This window comes from Salvia hispanica, chromosome 3, assembly GCF_029641045.1.
Source record: "Salvia hispanica isolate PSC_SH4W2 chromosome 3, Shi_PSC_v1, whole genome shotgun sequence".
NCBI classification, from domain to species: domain Eukaryota; kingdom Viridiplantae; phylum Streptophyta; class Magnoliopsida; order Lamiales; family Lamiaceae; genus Salvia; species Salvia hispanica.
In genome coordinates, this window is record NC_142694.1 from 42,140,736 (window position 1) to 42,162,951 (window position 22,216).

Genomic DNA, 22,216 nt, shown 5'->3' on the forward strand with positions numbered 1-22,216 from the left:
TAAACGAAATATGCCACTTAAACATTTTTTTCAATTGGATCTCATTCTCGTATCATTCCTCCTTTCCCAATTGTGAAGTACTATTAAAACTCATATTATTATAAAAGTGTCTATTTTTATGAAATGAATAGAGTATATTAATTTATTTTTATGAAATGGATGGAGAATAATGATTTGCTTGAACTAATAAGATATGATATGATAGTGAGAGTGATACAACATCTATCAGCACGTAACCTGAAATGGTGCTTCGCCCCATTCCAAATTCGGCCTAAAACAAGACTAGTTTCTACAGATCCCAACCCTAAGCTCCATGCCGCGGCGTCGCTCCGGCGGAAAGTACGCCATCCCCGCTTCCACAGCCGCGGCGTATCCGCGAAGAGAGCTTTGCAAACACCTCCACCCTTTGGGGGCGGTTCGCATAGAGTATCCACAGGGCGAGGCTGAGCATCACGCCGACCGAGATCAGCCCTAGCCCGGCGTTCACGACGCGGAGGTAGCGGTCGAGAGGGGGGCAGTAGCTCGAGGTAATGTTGCGGAAGGTGTCCCGCACGAAGTTGCAATTTTGGAGATTCAGCAGCACCGGAGCATAATGCTCGAGGGCGTAGCTCACGTTCAATGCGGTCAATAGCTCCGTGTACATGGCCGGAGTCAGCCTCCCGACGCTGGTGCAGAGGCCGAACGAGGATACGTTGCACGTATAAGTCTGCCACACCTACAAACATAGAAAAGCAGTGTAATTAAATGACCTGTAGTAGGGGAACCATTACTGATCCTCTTTTGAAAACCGACGAAAAATCTTAGATTTCCCGAAAATCGTGACTCGGGATAATAATTACCGTGGAAGCATTTTCCATGGAGAGTTCCCCGTCCGAACATATCCGTTCCTGCAGCTGGGCGTCGTAGGGGTAGCAGAGAGGCGGTATGACCGGGCCGGATTGGTTGTAGTAACTCGAACCAGCCTGGGGAGGAGGGTTCGAGTTGGCAACCGAGCCCACGAAGCCATTAACCATATTTGAGATATCATTGATAACTTGCTTGCTCTTGTAAAGGGTTTGATTCGTAGTCCTCTGGTCGACGCAAGGCAAGATGTTGCTGAGGGCTGTTTCTGCGTGAGGATTCTCGACCCACTCTCCCATTGCCAAACACGTGTCAGCAATCGCGCTGAAGAGCATAGAAGCAGATTTAGGGCGATGGTAGCTATGCAACGAAGAGAGGAAAACGAGATAAGTGTTCGTTCTTACTTATCGAGAATAATGAAAACCCCGCAAAGGATGAATGTAACAGCAACAAGTAGCCATCCACTGATAATGAATCTGCACAATTATAGTTGTAACAAAATGATCATCAACTGCAGAATGAAGAAGAAGACGAAGAACAAGAAGAAGATACGAGGCTCACATATGTATCACATGCTGATGGCCGAAGATAGACAACGCTGCAACACACGAATTTTGAGGTTAGCAAGATTATGAAGGCAAGAAGTCGCACAAAAATGTTCGGTTCCACCAATACATACCGAGGCCTAAAAGTGATACGACGAGCATCACTGCAGCAATGGTGATCAGTGCAGACTTCCTACGAAATCAAAAGGCGAATCAGTACTCAAGTATGCAAATGCAGCAAAATTTGTTACTATTGTAGGAGAAAACATACACTTTGCTGAAGACTATGCGTATTTTGCTTGAGTTTTCGTTAGTCTTCAGCTCCAATGTGTCTGCTGCAGAGTTCAGTTGTACATTTAACTGATCAATGTCATTCCCGATGTCTGATGGAAGGAAAATCTGGGCCACGTTGACGGTTTTCGCTAGTGATAAGTATTCTGTGACGTTTCTAAGCGTGTCTACTGTGAACTCTGATTGATTCACGACGTAATTCAGAGTATCCATTGCTTCCCCATGAAAGTCGACTTGCCCCACTGAAAGCAGAATGCACCCAATGCTGGTGAGAGAGAATGTAGATCGAGTGAGCCAAGGAACCAACCATTTTATCCAAGTTGTTAGAGAAAAACATTGATAGCTAATGGAAATCGAAAGCTGATCAACAAATGAAGGAGCGAGTTGAGACTATTACGCTGCAGCAGAAGTGAAGAGAATGAGAAGCAAAAGGCATATCCTGAGTGACCAGCTTGCTTCATTTCCTGTGATTTTTATCTTCCATCCGCACGAGTAGTGCACCAGAAGAGCCACACCGAAAGAAAAGAACCATAAAATAGCAAGACTAAAGGCCGCAGCACCTGTAAATCCAACGGACTAAAGAAGCAATGATCAAAAACACGGTACACTAAAACTCAAATCCTCAAATATACTCATCAAACGAACGTAAAACGTATAAAAGATTTAGATGACAAGAAACAAGTTAAACCAAACAAAAAACCTTCACATTTCGACACAAAACGCATATCAGTTCGACACTATTTAGAGTGACAGTTACTTTAGGTTCGACATTTGCAGCAATGATCGTCTCAAGTTTATCAAGATCACATCTAACCATACTTCAAGATCATGTGGAATTCATTAACATACACCAAGTTCAAGCAAAGATTGTCATAACACGAATCTCACCATATCATCGACATCAACATCAACATCAACATAAAATCCAAGCAACACAAACTCAGCAAATAGTCAGAGAAAGAACTCACAGTCCAGTAATGTTTGTTGGCAATATCCCATCCACCTCTATATCTATGAAACCTAGCAAGAATGTCGGGCCTCTTCGTCCTGTTGGCTGCCAACACAAGCGTGCTCACATCACTGGCCGGCCCCGGAGCTTCGCCATTAGAGCTCAACATCTGATCCTTCCATGACCCCATATTTTCTTCCCCTACACACATAACCAAAACTTGGATTCATACTAAACAAAGATCAAATCTTTAAATAGGGCTAAAACCAGAAACCAACAAGCTCATTCAGTAGCATCACAATCAACAGTTAAATTACATAATCAAGTAGTAGAAATCTGTTACATCATCCCCTTTTCAAGAAACCTGATTACCCAAAAAGGGAACAATCAGCAAGAATAACAGAAACAATCCTATCAAAATCCAATCTTTTTCAACTAAAACGGGCAATTTAATCAAATCACCAAGAACAAGAAATGAAGCAAAGAATCAAGAATCCCAGTGAAATTCTCAAAGGGGTGAATAAAAAACCAACCTAAGATGGACTTGAAAGGATCTCTGGGGTGGCAAAGCACGAAGCTTGAGTTCAAGAGAGCAAGGAGAGAAACAGCAAAGCAGAGAGAAGCCCTCTTCCCCATAGCAAATCTCACTGCAAGAAATGCAGATAAAGCCACTGCAGATCATATCATTCGTGTAGTCACTTATTCTCTCTCATAACAAACAAATGAAGAGCCCAATTTCTCTGATTTTCTTCTTCTCTCTCTTTTTTTATCTCTTGTTTAGCTGTTTCTTGATTAATGGCAAATGAGGAAATCTTAGTCTGATTATCTGAGATCTCTCTTCCACTCTCTCTCTGAGAGAGCTTCATATATATATATATATATATACAAATGAAATGAAAGACTGCACACTACAGTTGCTTTTGGATTCATGTCATCTTCAGTTTTTTTATTAATTATTAAAGCGTTATTTCCTCGAAAATTTGGTATCTTTATTTACTTTCCCATTGAAATAGGAAACTATCGGTATTCTGTGGTGATTACTGTTTTAGGTCACTCAAAACCATTCATTACACGTTACGTATAAAATAAAGGTTTTAATTTTATATTTAAATATACAAACTTTTACTACTCCATGGACTAAATTTTTATTTTAAATATGTAGATTTTTTCAATTTTTTTATTTCTTATGATTATAAATTGTCTCTAAATTAATGATAAGTAAGAGCTTGAAATGTCTGTGTAGATTAAATAATTGATGTAATAAAACATAAGTATTTGTATATTTACGAGGTAATGAGAGCATATGAGTTGGATGTATAGGTGTGTGATCAAATAGTAACTAAGTTACAGGAATAACTAATCACTAATATCAATTTTGTATGTTAAAAACATCAATACAAAGACATAAATTTATCAATCTTCTTATATTGATAAACTTATGTCTTTATGTTGACATTTTAAATTTACATGTTATATTGATATAATTATATTTTTGTGTTGATAATTTTAACACACAATATTGAAAGTTATTAGTTATTACTGTAAATTAGTTAGCACACTAACACAACCCTGGATGTATATATTCAAATATTCAATGAATCGATTCGATCTCGAATAGCTGCTTTTGCTAGAATACCGAGTAGTTTTTCAGTTCAGCTAATCTCGATAATATTATTCGGTTGTATTAATTTAATTTTCCTTATGATATGAGTAGATATAAATTAAATGAAAGTATATGATAGTGCAATTGCCCCAATCCCCCTAGTAAAAAGAATAAATACCTACTCTTGAATATTTTTTGCGATGTCACAATATTAGGACTCCCTCCGTTTTTTCATAGTTGAGTCATTTTACTATTTCGAAAAGTTTCTTCATAGTTGAGTCGTTTTCTTATAGATAACTTTTTCCTCTCTCTTACTTTACTCTCTCTACTTTTTTCACTTTATACTTTATTCTCTCTCCGTTTTTTCATAGTTGAGTTATTTATTTAACACATCCAACATTCATTTCTAAAACTCCGTGCCGAAAAGTTCCACCTCAACTATGAAGAAACGGAGGGAATATTAAAATCTCACTCTTTACTAGTAGGGGTGGCAAATCGTGCGTGTCGGGTCGTTATCGTGTTGACACGATAACGACACGAACACGATAACAACAAACACGAACACGACCCGTTAAGAAAACCTCAAACACGAAAACGAACACGACTCGCTACCCTCAGACACGAACACGACACGAACCATTTCGGGTCAACACGACACGAACCTATTAATGACACGAAAATAAGTATTGAAAAATGAAAATAATAAGAATAATAATATTAAAATATTATGTGTTAATAAGAATAATAATATTAAAATATTATGTGTTAACGGATAACACGAACACGACACGAACACGCATTGTTAACGAATAACACGAACCCGACACGAATACGACACGAACGATACGAAATTTTCGTGTCCTTAATGGATCGACCCGATAAGGACACGAACACGATAAGCTCTGATCCAAATCCATTAATTTCGTACCGATTTATATCATGTTATCTTATCGTGTCAAAAATTGTCTGCCCTATTTACTCGCACATCGAATTTATTTGGTCTTATCTAGCCATGCTAGCAAGTATAAACTAGTTTTGATGATTAAATAGTTGTTACCTTTATAGCATAATAAATAAATTCCATTGGTTGCTTTTACGATTTCACACTTTTTCAAGGTCCCCCACTAAGAGATAAGAAGTTTTCTTTAATCACATTAATTTTGGGGGGAAAGATAAGCATGTTTTAGTGGTTCTTATAAAGGAGTATCATACTTGCTAAATTATATAATTACTCCATTATTTAAGTTTTCATTAATTTAATTAGCAAGAGTAATGAATCGAGTGAGATTAGGTGCACAATAACGGTCAAAGATGATTTGTTAGTATTTTTTAACGGTTTTGATGGGATCTGATCGTAATTAATGAGTCTTAATTACAGTTGTTAATGGTGTATTAAAATTAAACTCTACATATAAAAAATATGAAATGGTGAGATACAACGCTCAATAATTTTATTCTACATTTATTTGCTAGGAATCAATATGTTAAATTTCTAAATAGTTACAATCCTAACCCATATGTTGCTGTCATGTTATTCATGTGCCATGTTTGTAGAAGAAAAAAATTTGTTTGATCATCAATCGAAAGGCAATTATATGAAATTATGAGTAGTGGCCGCCTCTCATTGAGCCACATCTATTTTAGCTAACATGGATTATATAATATTATAATGCCAATCATCAATTTATCATCTATAGTTATATACCATATCGTGTCATATGCATTGCCACATGTGATTAGGTAACAATCTTGTTTTTTTTTTTTAATCTACATATAGTGTATTTAGGTGGTATAAGATTCTTGAATATAATAATATTGAGATGTAACAATGAAATAAGTTAAAGTCTGGATCATATATAATTGACAGCATTTTGATATAGTAGTATAATCTGTATGTCTCATTACAATCTAGTTGTAATTTTTTCATCTATTTTACATTATTCATTTATATCTCTCTTACTTAATTTTTCACTTTATTTATTTTACCAATAATTTATTTATTTATTTAAATATGCTAAAAAAAACGCATTATCTATAATGGAATGGAGGAGTAAAATATTCATAATTTTATATGGTATGACATAATCCATTTGTTATACTAGTATCTGTTAGTAGCCAAAATATTAGTAGCTTAATACTTTCCCATGATGCAACTAGCAAATTAATTTTAAGAATAATATTAAATTAATAAGTTACTTATGGATCCTATTCTAATGCTTTTAGCACCCTAATTCAAAATCAAGACTAAATCTTCACACTTGGATTTTAAAATGAGTGGATGAGATTAAAGCTCACAAAATCTCAATAAATAGTAGACAAAATATCAACAAAAGGGTAATATCGTCATTATGTTATCATATGATAATTTTCGTGAGTGTTTTTTTATATCAACATTGTGTATTACAAATATCAACAATATGACATTAGAATATCAACACAAGAACAAGAAAATATCAACACATTTTTATTGAGATTGGACATGCATAATATTGAGATTTTGCCTACAATATATTGAGATTTTTTGTTGCATTTGTTGAAAATAGCTGCTTATCAACATGTATGAAAATTGAAATATAATTTATCAAATTTCATCACCTGAACATCGTCGGAACATATGCAATTGAGATCTCGTTGTAATCCTTATTAAATTATCTTTAATTTGATATATTTTTTGCGAAAAAATAATATAAATTGAGAGAGTTACGTAAATTTAAAGATTTGAGATGATTTTGAGGAGAGAGAAAGTAGTTAGTTATAATTACTACATATAGGATTTGACATTAATACCCTTTTAATTTAATTAATAATTATTTAAATTTAAAATATATTACACTTGGCATCATATTAACCACAAGATCTTCTAATCTAACGGTTGAAAATTGGTCTCAATTTAGGATTGGTAATTAGCTAGCAATTGAATACAGTTACTTATATTCTTTAAAAATATAAACTATTTCTATTATTATTTTTTTCTTTAATAAATTGAGATTCATTTTTTTACTAATTATGCATTAAAAAAGTATACTATTTTAAAAAATTATACCATTTTTTTTTCTCTAGTACTATATTTTTCTATATTTAATTTAATAATCGCAAGTGATAATCATAGTGCGTTTCAATGTTTTGAGGATTGAGTTTATTGATCAGCTAAAATCAGACAAATCTTGACTTATCGCGTTGGGTGTCGACCGTGGTGGGGTACACAGGGCTATGCTGTACGCCGCGTACTACAGGATCTCCACTCCTGAAATGAATGACTATTAAAATAGCATAATTATGTCGAAGAAAGCACTTTTTTCACAAAGAAACTGCAAGTATAACTAAAACGTGCTGGATTAATAAGTCTAAGTTAGGTTAAGCCCTCTTACTATTAGTTGAATTTGCAATTTTAAGTATAGTACTACTAAAGAAAAAAAAAAAAAGGGAAAACTTAAGGGGTTTGGAGGAGTGGCAGGAGACTCGTTCATCTTTAACCATTTAACCAAATGATTAAGGGATCGATCCTTGCCTTGGACCAGCTATCCCACCCATTGAGATGCCTACAAATCAGCACGGGGAATAGTCACTTGATCTGCCGATAGATACCTTGTTAATCACCAAAAAGAAAAAAAAGGAAGAAACAAAAACATATAAAAAAAGAGTATTTTTTTATTCCATTACTCTTTAAAAATTAGTCCATTTTTAAATAAAAAAAATCTATTTCTATACATAGATATTATCCCATAATAAAATATGTTGATATTTTTCAATCGAATTCATGAATATAGACATATTGTGTAAGTCGCCGGCTACTTAATTTCTTGACTTCCATATCAAAAACCCAATTTTACCAAAAAAATCTACATATGATAATTGAAAATAAGTCCAAATTTTGTAATTTTTCCGACTAAATTATATGACGAACTAAAATTCATAATTTTCACTAATTTACAGTACTTTTGAGATATTTTATCACATAATTTATCAGTTTTTCCAATCAAATATCATCACCCATACTACTTTAAATTAGTTATTATTTAAATTAAAGACTACTGTTTTCTTGGGCTGTCAAAATAAGAGCCGTAAATGTCGACCTTTTTTTCATCAAACAAAATAATGTAAATTAATTGAATATATATTCTTACTTTCAATCAACTTTCGTGTAGATGTACCAATCAAACGAAATTTAGATCAGTGTTGATAATGAAATGACGAATAAAGAAAATACAAAAAAGAAAAAGTTATGGTCGATGTCATATTAGTTTATGGTGTCATCATCACCGTATCTTATGGTGTCATTATATTCACTTAATTTGGACTTTATCATTATATAAAATAAAAAAATAAATAGGACTTTATCACATTACAGTAAAAGCCAAAATCTATGGGGGGGTCCTATTTTATGATGAAATCATACTATATTATTGTTCCCAAAATATCCCTTCTTGAATTGCTCAATTAATCTTGAATAAAGTCATTATATTTCCCATCAAGATTCATGACTTCCACAAAATAAGTTATTAGTACTATATCTTAAATTTCACAATTTTCAAATTTCTATTAATTAAATCTTATTGTAGTATGTACAACAGTTCCCATCAAGATTCATGACTTTCACGAAATAAGGTACTCTAGTACTGTATCTTAAATTTCACAATTCTTAAAATTTCTATTAATTAAATTTATAAATCATTGTAGTTGTACATGTTAATTGTACAATTCTTAAAATTCTTATTAATTAAACCTATAAATTATTAGTATGTACAACTGTACAAGTGACTAAAGACATCTATAATAGGACTAAAAAATCAGCCTCAAAATTAGTTACAACATATAGTAATAAGACAGTCTCAAATTTAGCCGCAACTTAATTTACAATTACTTACTATTTTAATTTTCAATTTAGAAAATAAATAAAATAGATTAAAATACCAATCTGATTTAAAAAAAATACTACTACAACTATAGAAGAAGAATGGAAATATGTAGAATTTGGCCGACTGAAACAGTGCGTAATAGCGCCGGAAATCCCATCGCCCGCCAGACGTTCTGCTCGGCGCTCCACCCTTTTACACTTGCAATCGAGCCCAAAAATTGCCGCACGCGGCTGGCTGGTTTTGGGATCTATTTTAGATACCCTAATGACTATAATAAAAATAAATAATAAATAAATATATATATTAAAAATATGGATTGAAGCCGCTTTCAATGCCTTGTGTTGCGTCATGTAGCGCAATTACATGCTTTATTCATTCATTTAGGACACTTTTTTCACTTTACTTTTCCTTTAATATCGGCCTTTATTTTTCCACTTTTTATATTTGCTTCCAATGAAAATGCATGTTTATTAATGATTAAGCAAAGTATAAGTCACTTGCACAATCACACGATCAAATTGGACGAACATGCAAAACAAAACATAATTAAATCAAAAGCATATAGTACAAAATATTCGTTTCTTCTATATCACCTAAGGCATAAATTAGATGTTTATATGATTGAGTAACACACACCTTTTTCTTGATAAAATCCAATGTTTGGATAGATTTTCATCATTTTTATAAGTGTTTTAGTTTTTTTTAAAGTTGGAAATGAAGGCATTAGATTAGATGATGAAAACAAATATTGACTCATAATTATTGATCCCTATAGATTACGCAAGCATTTATTGAACATGCCTAATAAGTTGGATTGCTTCTACGTCTTCAATTTTGTCAAATTAAGTTGTTAGCATTAAAGTTAGGTCGGCTACATTTTATTCAACTTACACGGATTTAGTCATTTAGAAGAGCTTTTTTTTTTGTATCTTCACTAATTGAATTTTTTTAATATACTATTCTTTTATGAGAATAATAATAGTTTCTTATTTATTTTGTGGTAACTCAAATATCCGAAATATTAATTTGAAGAGAAAATATCTTATCAACAAGTTATGTTTTATTGTAGCACAAAGTGGTGTTGCATGACAAAACCGCATCCTTTTCCCATTTCTTTTGCTATCTTTCTTTTAATCTTCCTTTTTTCTTTATTCTTTTCCTTTTTTCCTTCAACCGTGAAGAAGATATGTCTAACTCATTTGGCGAACGTTTGAGGGAAATTTTGGGCTCGTGAAAGGCGTCAACTTTAGGGTTGGAAGAGAATTGACGGATGAATTTTGCAATATTGAGTAATTTACAATGTTCAATAACATGGTTACATTATTTTTATTTTTAATTGTGTATTTTTATAATTATAATAAAAGTGTTATTTTTAATTTAAACTTTACCTTTTGTATTTTTATTTGAAGTGTGTATTTTTGAATTATAATAATTTGTTACTAATTTTATAAATTTCACAATTTTAATAATATACTATAAAAGTGTAGACTAAGAGTACTTATGAATTAAATAGGTAGATGATGTGACCAACGTGTGGTTGAATATTTATTGTTGCGTTGGTGTTTATGTTGTAAAATCATCTTTAATCATACACTTAATTTTATTTTTGGTATAGAAAACTAGTCTAATTATACTGCTAAATCCAAACCCATTTTTTTTGTTTTCTATGGAACAATACTTAATATGGATGTATATTGTATCTACTGCAAGAATTTTGTATGACATACTAAAAATAATGTAAAATTTAAATTTAGTGTAATAATTGAAATAAAATTACTTTTTCAAGTAGAATTTTGACTCCGCTCCTATGTCTCCTATATAAGATACTGATTAGTAACATGAATACAAAATAATAGTCTACCTACAAAATTTTCTTTACGTTGTGGATAGCATACCAAGCCATTTTTTTTTTGTCATTGTATAGTGGCATTAAATTTTTAAGATCATGTCACATTGAATTGAATCCGAAACTATTGACCTCAAATATGAAGTAATCTAAACGTAGGTCAACACACATAATAAGTCAATCCTTTTTTAGTACTATCTTTGATTTTTTTATTTTTTTTTTACAACATACTCCTATTAAAATCCCAAATCTTTGATTTTATTTGGGTTTGGCGGTGGAGGGTTGTTAAAGCCCAATACCAACCCGAAAATTTTCTTGGAAAAAAATAAATGGGTGATATTGCAGTGGGCTTGTGTCTGTGTAGTCCAATAATATTTTATCAACTGTGTAGTCCGTACGAATTTTAATTATATTTATTGTGATTTTTATATTTTTTTTGTCATTATATCTTTTATTAATTAAATAATATAGAGCAATGCTAAATTCAGTTAAAAGTTAAACCAAAATTATTATTTAAAAAACAAATTTAATTAAATTTTACTCCCTTCGTCCCACTTTAGGAGTCCCGGTTTACCATTTTTGGGTGTCCCACTTTAGGAATCCGGTTGAAATATTCTATAAATGGTATTAGACCCCACATTCCACTAATTTTTTTTCCACTCACATTCTATCGTAAAACTAATATAAAAAAGTAGGACTCACATTCCACTATTTTTTTTTTCCACCAACTTTCGTTTACATTTCTTAATACTCGTGCCGAACTCAACCGGGACTCCTAAAGTGGGACAGAGAAAGTAATTGTTTAAGACAATTGAGAAATATGAAATTTTGTGATTTAATTAGCTATCTTTTATAATTAAAATGACAATTTTTCCATATCTTTAACATCAGTTTTCTGTAAAACTTCTTTTTGGTACGCGTGACTTCAATATTTTTATTATAAAAAAATAAACAATAATATGGACCGAGGAAGTAAATATATTTAAGACAAAAGATTTGGCTAGAATCTTTCGTCTACATGTAAAACAATGAAACCAACAACAAATTGATCGAAAAAGGAGCACCTGAGTAAATCAAGAATCCTCAATAAATTCGAAACTTTCCAACAAAAATTCAAGAACTTTATCAATATAAAATAAAATAATCTGGATCATGTAAATTGGCATCAATCCTTGTTATAAATACCAGAAAAATCCCACCTTTTTCAGAGTTTAACAACAAAAGTTAAATAAATAAGCTTCCTAATCTTCCTACCAAAATTTCATCCATAGAAATAGGAGCGTAAATCAAAAATCCCCAAATCAATAACCCTAATTTTATAACCCTTTCCTCAAATCACTGTAGCAGAAGTAATCCCGCTCAATCTCATTCCCTTTCTTCGTCTTGATCGTGACGCCGTCGACTCCGGCGATAATCACAGACGTTGCTAATCCGATAAACATCCCGTGATCGACGATTCCAGGAAGCCTCAACACCGCATCGCTCGCCCTATTCAAATCCCCAATTTCCTTCTCGAAATACAAATCGATGATGTAATTGTTGTTGTCAGTCACATAGGGCTTTTTCCCGCCGCCCTCCGCCGCCGCCTTCCGCAGCTGCGCGACACAGCCGGTGTGCGCGAATAGCGATTCCAGCCGCTTCAGCGAATGGCTCCAGCAAAATTGCACGACCTCAACCGGCATTGCGAGCCTGCTTCCGCCGATGTGTTTCACCAATTTCGATTCGTCAACAATCACGATGAATTTCTTCGCGACCGATTCCACCATTTTTTCTCTCAACAGGCTCCCTCCGCGCCCCTTCACCAAATTGAGCGACGGATCGACCTCATCCGCGCCGTCGATCGCCAAATCGACGACGGGGTGGGAGCCGAGATCCGAGAGCGGGATCCCGAGCGAGACCGCCTGCTCGTGCGTCTGCGTCGACGTCGGCACGCCGACGATGTTCTTCAGCTTCCCCTGGCGGAGGAGCTGCGCGATTCGGTCGACGGCGTGCTTGGCCGTGGAGCCGGTGCCGAGCCCCACCACCATGCCGGATTTCACGTGCTCCACGGCCTTGTAAGCGGCGATCTTCTTCAAATCGTCCTGCGTGAGGGCGACGGCCTGGGGCGCGACTAGCTTCGGCTGCTCCACCGCGGCGCGGGCGATCCGTTGAGCAATGGCCATGGCGGCAAATTGGGATTGAGAAATTGAAGTTTGGATTGGTTTTGAGGAGAGGGGAATTTTGGATTTGTGTGGTGGAGGGAGAAGATATGGTGTTTGTAGAAATGTTTGTGTGAGGAGAGGGATTAGGGTTGGGGGTGGGATTTTATAGAGGGTAAGGGGCGGCGGCGATTGGGGGAATGCGGAGGAGAGGGAAAACAAGTGGAGGTGTGATTTTGGATAGGGGTGGGGACATCTCGAATCTATTAGATATCACAATTATTGGCACAATCTATTTATTTTTTATTACTTTTTTAAATATTACTATTATGATATCTCTACTTTCAAAAAACTAAATTATATTATCCCTAAAATATTTTACTAGTATAAAGAATAAGATTTTATTATGATGTCTCTAGTTTCAAAAAGAAAATTATATATATTTTTATGGCTGAAGAAAAAGATAAGCTTATATTGAAGTGTATAATATGCAAAGACAAATTATCTTATGCGCCCGCTCACTACGCACATTGGTCGTAGTCTGACTCGAACCTGATTTAAGCTCGATTCAAACCCATTTGGTATATTAAACAAGATTGTTATATGAGTAATTTATTGTATATAAAGAAATTATTGTTATTGCAAATAAAATGATTGCGTTAACTATTTAATTATTTGGACATGCCCCAATAAATGTCTTAGTTCACTTTTACTAATTTTAATAAATGGACTTCACATTCTACTAAATCGTTTTACTTACAATTATTATGAAACTAATTCACTAACTTTTTCCACACATTTCCATTCACAAAACCAAACAATTTCTTAAAACTCATCCGGTCAAATGTGAGACATTTAATTAAAATAGCAGTGAGTACGTGTTAGGACTAGTTAAGGATATAATCTAAAAACATGTTTGAAATGTGATAAATCATGTAATTTCACTTCCACATACGATGATACAAATGCTACTTTTCAAATGGTTGAAACTTCATTCATGGGGAAAGTAGTGAAGAAGGTGGAGCATTCCAATAATTAGCAAAATGTTTTATGATATTACAAAACTAAATTATATTTTACATACTAGTACTAATTAGTGGATTGACATCCGAATTTTGTAGGTGAATGAGAACCATCCAATAAGCATCATAAAACAAGATTTGATACTTCGATGGGCCACATGTGTTTCTTTGTTCTAACTTAGTTTTATGCCTCGTATTAATACTAACGTATGCTTAGTCAAGACAGCAATTTGTGGGGTGTTTGTTAAAAGGGGTCCCAAAAAAACCAATCACTACACATTTTTCGTCAGTAAAAATGTGTTACACCTATTATTTAATTACAAAATTTCACGTATTTTTAATTAATTGATCGACAAAGGATGTCGCCTCGTCTCACCGACAAACGCGTACGCGTGTGATTTACTTTATTGACCAAGAAAAATATGGGGATCATTGTTTTAATTTTATTTTGTTTTTTATTGTACCACAAATTTTGGATTTTCGAATAATTCGAATCCAATTTTCTCCCATAAAGTTTAGGAAATTTGGATTGAATTTGGCAAATGTTTATTCGAATGCTCACTCCTCATGGAATGTTAAGTCTATTTACTAAAAATAGTAAAGACGAAAGTGAATAACTGAATAGATAAAACATTTAACTGTGGATGAATAAAATATTTAATTATTTATTCTTTTATGAATTTTTATTAGTGTAAGATCGTTTTCCCTCAGCCTAATGCATGAACATGAAAAAGATGGCCAATTTGACTACTGATTTTGACCAAGATGCTAACGAGGCTAAACCCACGTGTGCCAAATCTAATTCCAATTGCTTTGGTCCTAATCTTTAATAACAAGGACTTTCAATATCAATCGTCAAAATAAAATAATTATGTCAAATTTGAAGTCCAAACAATTCATTTTTCAACATAGTACATTCATATGTTGGCCGTAGAATATAATTTGTTGGTTAGGTCGCAAATTTATTTAGAACATGCCATGAGGCATTGAAGCTGTAAAATGATTGAGACGCAATTTTCTCGAAAGAATGTGCAATAAAGTCACATTTTATGGTCACTGGAGCAACCACATTTTGCGAACTTATTGCAAGCTCACCCTAATTCCAGTCGCAACATATGTGTTCGCCACATTTTTCAGCCATATCCATTTTTTTAAATTTAATTTTGATACTACATTATTGAGTATTTTATCTATAGAAACCCCCAATCATTGATGAATTTGATCGTAGAATTTTGAATGTGTCACAATTGAAGTTTGTCATATGAACTTCGATTAAGTAATGCTATTTTCTTTGTTGTGTTTTTTAAAATCGTATTTGTATTTATATGTTATTTATTTAGAATTCAAAAATCAATATGAAAAAAATTGGTTTTTTAAGTTGTAAAAAAAAAAAATGGGGCTGACCTTATTGTAGGTGTTCTGGTTGAAATAAAAAATATTGACATGGCAGTGGAAAAATGGATCGTGAAAAAAATTTGGGTTGAATTTAGGGTACTTATTTTGATGATTAAATCTTGATTAGGAACTCGATAACCCTAAAAAGAATTGATAATTGCAAAAGGTGGAGTTTTTGTGTAGATTTTGTTTAACAAAAGATAAGCTACGCAGAGAATCTTTTGTAGCAAGATTAAGTCTTATGATGTTGAAATGAGTCCTCTTCCCTTATAATTGACTCGATTTTTGCATGTTTTGTTGTTAGTAGAGCAAATTCATGTGATTAAGCGTAATTATAACACAACATATAAAATTAAATAAAGATGAAAGAGGCCATATGCTTTGGGCTCAGTTCAAGCACATTATACTGATTTATTGTTTGAAGGCCTGAAATGCTATCCAACCCAATCAGCCCATTAGATCAGTTGATTTATTGTTTCCATATATTTTATATTTTTATATTTTTTGTTTGTTTCAGAAAGCGTTCAAAGAGGATTTTTGAATAAGGGTTGTGGCTAATTATAGTGTAAAATAGAAATTTATATATTCTTTTAATCATTAAGTAATGGCTGTGGCTACAGAGATTAAAGCCATGTGTGTGAAAGAGAGTAAACATTTTCATTCTTTAGAAGTTGTAAAATAGGTGCTTTATAATACTCCAATCTTTTAGTTGAAGTAGATATTAATTGGGTCGCTTTTAAAGCCCACCTAGTCTACTTACCGAATGAGTGTGGGTTCCAATAATTACAAATTTGTAGAACGAAATTCATCCTAAGCCCACCTGCTTTAGCCATGGGCTTGGCCGCTTGGGTATAAAATTGTCCGGCTCAAGGTGGACTTGGCAATCTAAGCCGACCCAATCTATTTGACAACTATTTTTATGCGGAGTACTTCATTCGTCCCATTAAAGATGACTTATTTTCTTTTTTGGTTTATTTCAATCAAGATGGTCTATTACTTAAAACGAAAACACCTTTCTCTCTACTCTATTCTCTCTTACTTTACTCTCTCAATTTCACATACAAAATAAAGTTGTATAAATTCTCATGTCGCCCAAAAAAAAGGTCATCTTCCTCGAGACGGAGGGAGTACTAAAGTTTTTTTTGAGATACTAAAACACTATTTTCAAGTTTAAATTCTTTTCAATAGTGACCGATCTTTTCAATTTTGAGTATTAATAAAATTATTTCATATGTTGCTTGTCCACGTGGTACTCTTTGTAACTTAAATGACTTGCAATGTTCTTAGTCATAACCTTGCTTTCAAGCTTTCCCTTGCTATCAAAATCTCAAATAATTAAATTTTAAAAATAATAATCCTTCCTTTATAACTAAGCATCTCAACATCAAATACACTCTCCATTTCTCTTATTCTCAACATTTCTCAAGAGCTCCTTTCACACACTCTCCATGCATCCTTACCATAGTTCGATGTAGACGAAATATATAGAATATCAATTAAAGAATTGTTAAAATTCTAATATCTTGTCCCACATCGGCTTGGTGATGATCCTAGCTTCTCTATATAAGTGTGGATAACCCTCCCCCTTATGAGGCCTTTTAAGGGGTGAGTGGCCCATTTCTAATATGGTATCAGAGCAGGGCCCAAGTCGATGATGGTTTATCTCTTTATCTCTTCTCTTGCCTACCCACGTGATGGAAGTCCGATGTGTCATTCCGGCCCACACGTGAGGGGGCGTGTTAAAATTCTAATATCTTGTCCCACATCGGCTTGGTGATGATCCTAGTTTCTCTATATAAGTGTGGATAACCCTCCCCCTTATGAGGTCTTTTAAGGGGTGAGTGGCCTATTTCTAATAAGAATATCTTTGTTTATTTATTTTTAGAATTAAGAACATTGTTTTGCACATCTATACCATAATTAGTCATAAAAAAAAAACGAATTGTCACAAAATTCTGACTAAATTTAACCCAAACGAATCCCAGACAAAACAGCCACCAAATTGTACATCACCACAGCCGTGGAAGTTGGCACACTCAAAGCGAGAAGTACAAGCACCCCAAGCGCAACACCGGGCCTCGTGTCCATCAACCAAGCCTGCAGCCGGCCCACCGCGTCGCAGACGATTGCATCATAGCTCACGTACACCCGCCTCTCCCACTCCATCCATTCCCTCGGCAGCTCGCAATCCTCCTCGTTCATCTTCATCTCGTGGATCCTCTTTCGCAACACGATCATGTCCTCGTCCACCCGTCTCCCGCGGCCCCGGGCTTCCCTCCTCATTACACGGACCATTAGCCCCCTAGGTCTTTTAATCGATCTCGAGCTCGATCTAGCCTTGGAGAATGGATCGAAAGTTTGGAGGAATGAAGTGGAGGACATGTTTAAATTGGTAGCGTGGAATTTGATTTTGGTGGAATTTATTGATTGATTGAATGATTTGTACAAAATGTGAGTGTATTTATAGTTTGAGTTTGAATAATGATTAAGGAAAATAGGAAATAGTCGTTTGATGGGCATGTGACAAGAATTATAATAGTAATATAAATATCTCAAGTGAAAACGTGTGTTGCTGTTTCTGACAACGAACCGACTCTGGCAGAAACGAAACGCGTTTTTGCAAAGAGTGATTCTGCGCTTTTTCGTGAAATGCAGGAAAGAATCTACAAATCCAATAATTTATCCTTTGTTAGTTAGATTTATTGATTTTGAGGAATAAAAGTCAAATTGCTGCTTGAAATAGTCATTATTTTCCACTTAAAAAAACATAGAGAAAATAATTATTATAATTAACAATATTAAAATTATTTTACCGAATTGGTACAATGAATCTGCACCATAATCCATCTAATTTCCTAATTAGATCGATGGTTCATATATAATGCTAACTCAGATGCAGAAAAAATATTGATAGAAGTTCCTAATGTTTATTTATGAACCTATTTACTTCAATTCATATATATCCATTAAATTAACATTAATATTACTCTATCCGTCTCATATTAGGAGTTACTTTAACCTTTTTACACTCATTTTATAAGGGTGTCTCCTACGGCGCCCGTCGGGGACGGGCGACCCGACGGGCGCCATAGTGGGCGGGAAGGGCGCCCACGCCCGTCCCGAGTGCCCCTGCGATGGGCTCGCCCCTCCCGTCGACGGGCGAGTGGGACGGGCGCCACTGTGGCGAAGGTCGCCCGTCCCACTCGGACGTCCGACATTTTATATATATATATATATATATATATATATATATATATTTTAAACTCTATAAATAGGGCTCCTCCAACGTCATTTCATTCACACCACTTGTGTTGACAAGTTTCTCTCTCTAAACCTCTTTTTTCAATTATCTGTAATGGCGAGTAGTCGTGCGGGTGGTAGTGGCGGAGGCGCTAGTGATAGTGATGGCTTTAGCGATGATGAATTGGATCTCGCTGTGCAAGCGGCGATTGATCGACGGATCCGGCAGAGGCAGCAGCGGCGGCAGCAGGCGGCGGCGGCCGTGCCTCGGCCAATCCATCGCCGACAGCATGTACCCCGGGACCACATTGCTGCACATCAGCGGTTGTATGAGGACTACTTTGCTCCAGAGCCGCGTTTTGGGGATGCCTTATTCCCCCCGCGTTTTAGGATGCACCGTCCTCTGTTTATGCATATCGTTGGTGCGTTAGAGAGAAGGTATGAGTTTTTCAGAATCAGGGAGGATGCGGCTGGCAAACCCGGACACACACCAATACAGAAGTGTACGGCCGCAATCAGGCAACTGGCGTACGGAGGCCCGGCCGACATGTTCGACGAGTACCTCCACATTGGGGAGTCTTCAGCCGTCCAGTGTCTGTTGGAGTTTTGCGCGGGCGTTAGAGCGATATTCGGGGATCAGTATCTTCGGCGTCCGAGCCCCGAAGACTGCCAGCGGCTGATTAATATGCACGGGTCGGTGCACGGGTTCCCTGGGATGTTGGGCAGCATCGATTGTATGCATTGGGAGTGGAGGAACTGTCCCGCCGCCTGGAAGGGGATACACACTTCCGGCTTCAAAGCCAAGCATCCCACGTTGATCCTTGAAGCTGTAGCTGACTACCGGCTATGGATATGGCATGCTTATTTTGGAGTGGCCGGGTCGAACAACGACATCAACGTCCTCCAGTCGTCGCCCCTGTTCAACGATCAGTGCAATGGCGTTGGTCCCGCCATCAGTTTCGTCGCCAACGGCAACCAGCACAACATGGGGTACTATTTGGCGGATGGGATATACCCAAACTGGCCCGTCTTTGTGAAGACGATCAAGCATGCGGTCGGGCCGAAGAAGTCCTACTTTGCGACCCGGCAGGAGGCAGCGCGCAAGGATGTTGAGAGCGCATTTGGTGCGCTCCAGAGTCGATGGGCGATGGTGAGGGGTCCGGCACGGCAGTGGTATATTCCCAACATCGGCGACATCATGTACGCGGGTATCATTTTGCACAACATGATTGTCGAGAGTGAAGGGGACGAACTGACTCAATGGACCAGCGAAGATGACACGGGTGCCGGTCCAAGCCACGGCGTGGCCACCGCGAATGTGAACATGGGGGTACCTCATGGAGAGGTTGAGCGGTTGCGCGCATTTGCCGACATGCGGCAAAAAAATGCCCATATTCGACTTCAGGAGGATATCATCGAAGAGGTTTGGACGCGGAGGGGTGGACACTGATGTGGTTGTTTTTTTTTCTATCTACTATGTAATTTTTTTTTTCGAATGATGTATGTTTTTTTTTTATTGAAATATTCGTATTTTCCGTTCGTATTTGTGTCGAATTTTAATTCCGTGAATTTTAATTGTGAATTAATTTAATTGTGGGAAGGGCGAGTGGGAGGGGCGAGTGGGAAGGGCTAGTGCAGTGGGAAGGGCTAGTGATGTGGCAGTGGAATGGGAGGGGCTAGTGCTGACGTGGCATGGGAAGGGCGAGTGGGAGGGGCGAGTGGGAGGGGCGCCGCCGGAGACACTCTAAAAATAATATTAATAAGAGGGAACATCTTTTTTAGTCCACGAACTTTGCCAAAGTATCATTTTAGGTCCGTGAACTTTGAAAATATCATTTCATGTCCATCAACTATGGGTTAATATCATTTGAAGTACTTTTTTACTATTTCTAAGTTTTTCTGGACGAAAATACCCTCGATACCTTAAAGGATATATATTTTTAATAAACTTATCATATACTCATATTTTTTATAAATATCTTTACAATATATTTTTGACGAATTTTCTAAATATAATTTGACCTTCAATATTATCACTTAATTATTTGACAAGTAAAATTGCATCTTCAATTTTTATATTAAAGAATTTTAAAATTGAATAAAGAACTTTTCTTTAATAATAAAAAATTTAATAAGGATCTTTTCTTGCATGTCACTTAATTACAAAATTAAGTGATAATATTGAATGTCAAATTATATTTTAAAAATTCATCAAAAATATATAGTAAAAATATTTATAAAAAATATGAGTATAGGATAAGTTTATTAAAAATATATACCCTTTAAGGTATCAAGGGTATTTTTATCCAAAAAAACTTGGAAATAGTTAAAAAGTACTTCAAATGATATTAACCCATAGTTGATGGACCTGAAATGATATTTTTAAAGTTTACGGACCTAAAATGATACTTTGGCAAAGTTCGTGGACCAAAAAAGATATTCCCTCTATTAATAAATAGTTAAAGTGAAGAAATAGTAAAATTAAAAAGAAAATAATATGAAGAAGACTTCCTAAAGTGGAAGTGGGACGTAGGAGTATTTGTTAATGTTTTCTTCTTTCTTCTATTCATACCCACTCTTAAAGGTAAAGTTATTAATTTAATTTTCTCATTCTTCATGGAACTTCTGTCTTTCTTAATTAATTTTTTAACCTCCAGCAATTTATTCTATAAAAACATTAATTTAGTAAATTCTGAATATCAGTTCCAAACAAAATTGCGATAAACTCATCAATAGAAAAAAAATAAAGAGGATGATGATACCGTAAGGCGTAAGATCCACATTAACACTCTTACTTTTCCATTGACTTTCGAAAATATATTGTTATATATTCATGTTAATATTACTAATTGCTATCATATTTTTTAAAACTAGTAAGTGTGTTGTGTGCACGTCAAATTTATAATGAATAGAGAATCAATATTAATTTATTAATACATGATGCCAGCTTATTATGCATGATGCTTCCACCTAGTCTATATTAATTTGTTAATTAATTTGTTTTTTGCATGTAATCGGTTTTGTGGAAGTTCGAGACGGTTTGGATATTGGATTTTAATACTTGACTTAGTTTTTTTGGTCGGCAAATTGTTTAATTGTTTGGACCTTGCCTGCATCTAGATTCTAGCTTCCAACTGCTACCAAATCATACATTATTTAATACTATAATTGATTATATTATATTTTGTGAATATATCCAATAAATTTATAAAAAATAGGATGAAGTATTTTAGTAAATAATTAGAAGGTGCAATTAAATTAAAATGGAATATGTGCTTTATTACACATGTCACAAAAGAGATGGTGACTCGTTATCTGAATCTTTGAAAATTTCTCACCTCTTTTTATTCCTTTTTGTAATAATATTCAGATATAAGCTGACAAAAAATATCCTCTTAAAAATAATACTAGTGAGTAGATAATTATACTAATCTATTTTTAGGTGACAAGTTGCATCTTTTTGCTATACAAAATTGTTTGTAATGTCAACC

General features: G+C 35.0%; 3 protein-coding genes across 3 annotated transcripts; all 3 read right to left on the reverse strand.

Moving 5' to 3' along the window:
* Positions 1–173: 173 nt before the first annotated feature.
* LOC125210479 (uncharacterized) lies at positions 174–3,481 on the reverse strand. The gene is made up of 9 exons (XM_048110030.2): positions 3,159–3,481; positions 2,645–2,826; positions 2,074–2,252; positions 1,657–1,941; positions 1,520–1,578; positions 1,402–1,438; positions 1,245–1,316; positions 840–1,164; positions 174–715 (listed from the first exon to the last, which is right to left on the reverse strand). The coding sequence occupies exons 1-9, from the start codon at positions 3,259–3,261 to the stop codon at positions 305–307; spliced, it is 1,653 nt and encodes a 550-aa protein (XP_047965987.1). The 5' UTR covers positions 3,262–3,481; the 3' UTR covers positions 174–304.
* An 8,599-nt stretch (positions 3,482–12,080) lies between these two features.
* On the reverse strand, positions 12,081–13,278 carry LOC125216374 (putative ribose-5-phosphate isomerase 1). The gene has a single exon (XM_048118065.2). The coding sequence runs from the start codon at positions 13,090–13,092 to the stop codon at positions 12,247–12,249; it is 846 nt and encodes a 281-aa protein (XP_047974022.1). The 5' UTR covers positions 13,093–13,278; the 3' UTR covers positions 12,081–12,246.
* Positions 13,279–17,334: 4,056 nt separating this feature from the next.
* Positions 17,335–17,975, reverse strand: LOC125216936 (uncharacterized). Its single transcript, XM_048118727.2, has one exon. The coding sequence runs from the start codon at positions 17,865–17,867 to the stop codon at positions 17,451–17,453; it is 417 nt and encodes a 138-aa protein (XP_047974684.1). The 5' UTR covers positions 17,868–17,975; the 3' UTR covers positions 17,335–17,450.
* Positions 17,976–22,216: the final 4,241 nt, after the last annotated feature.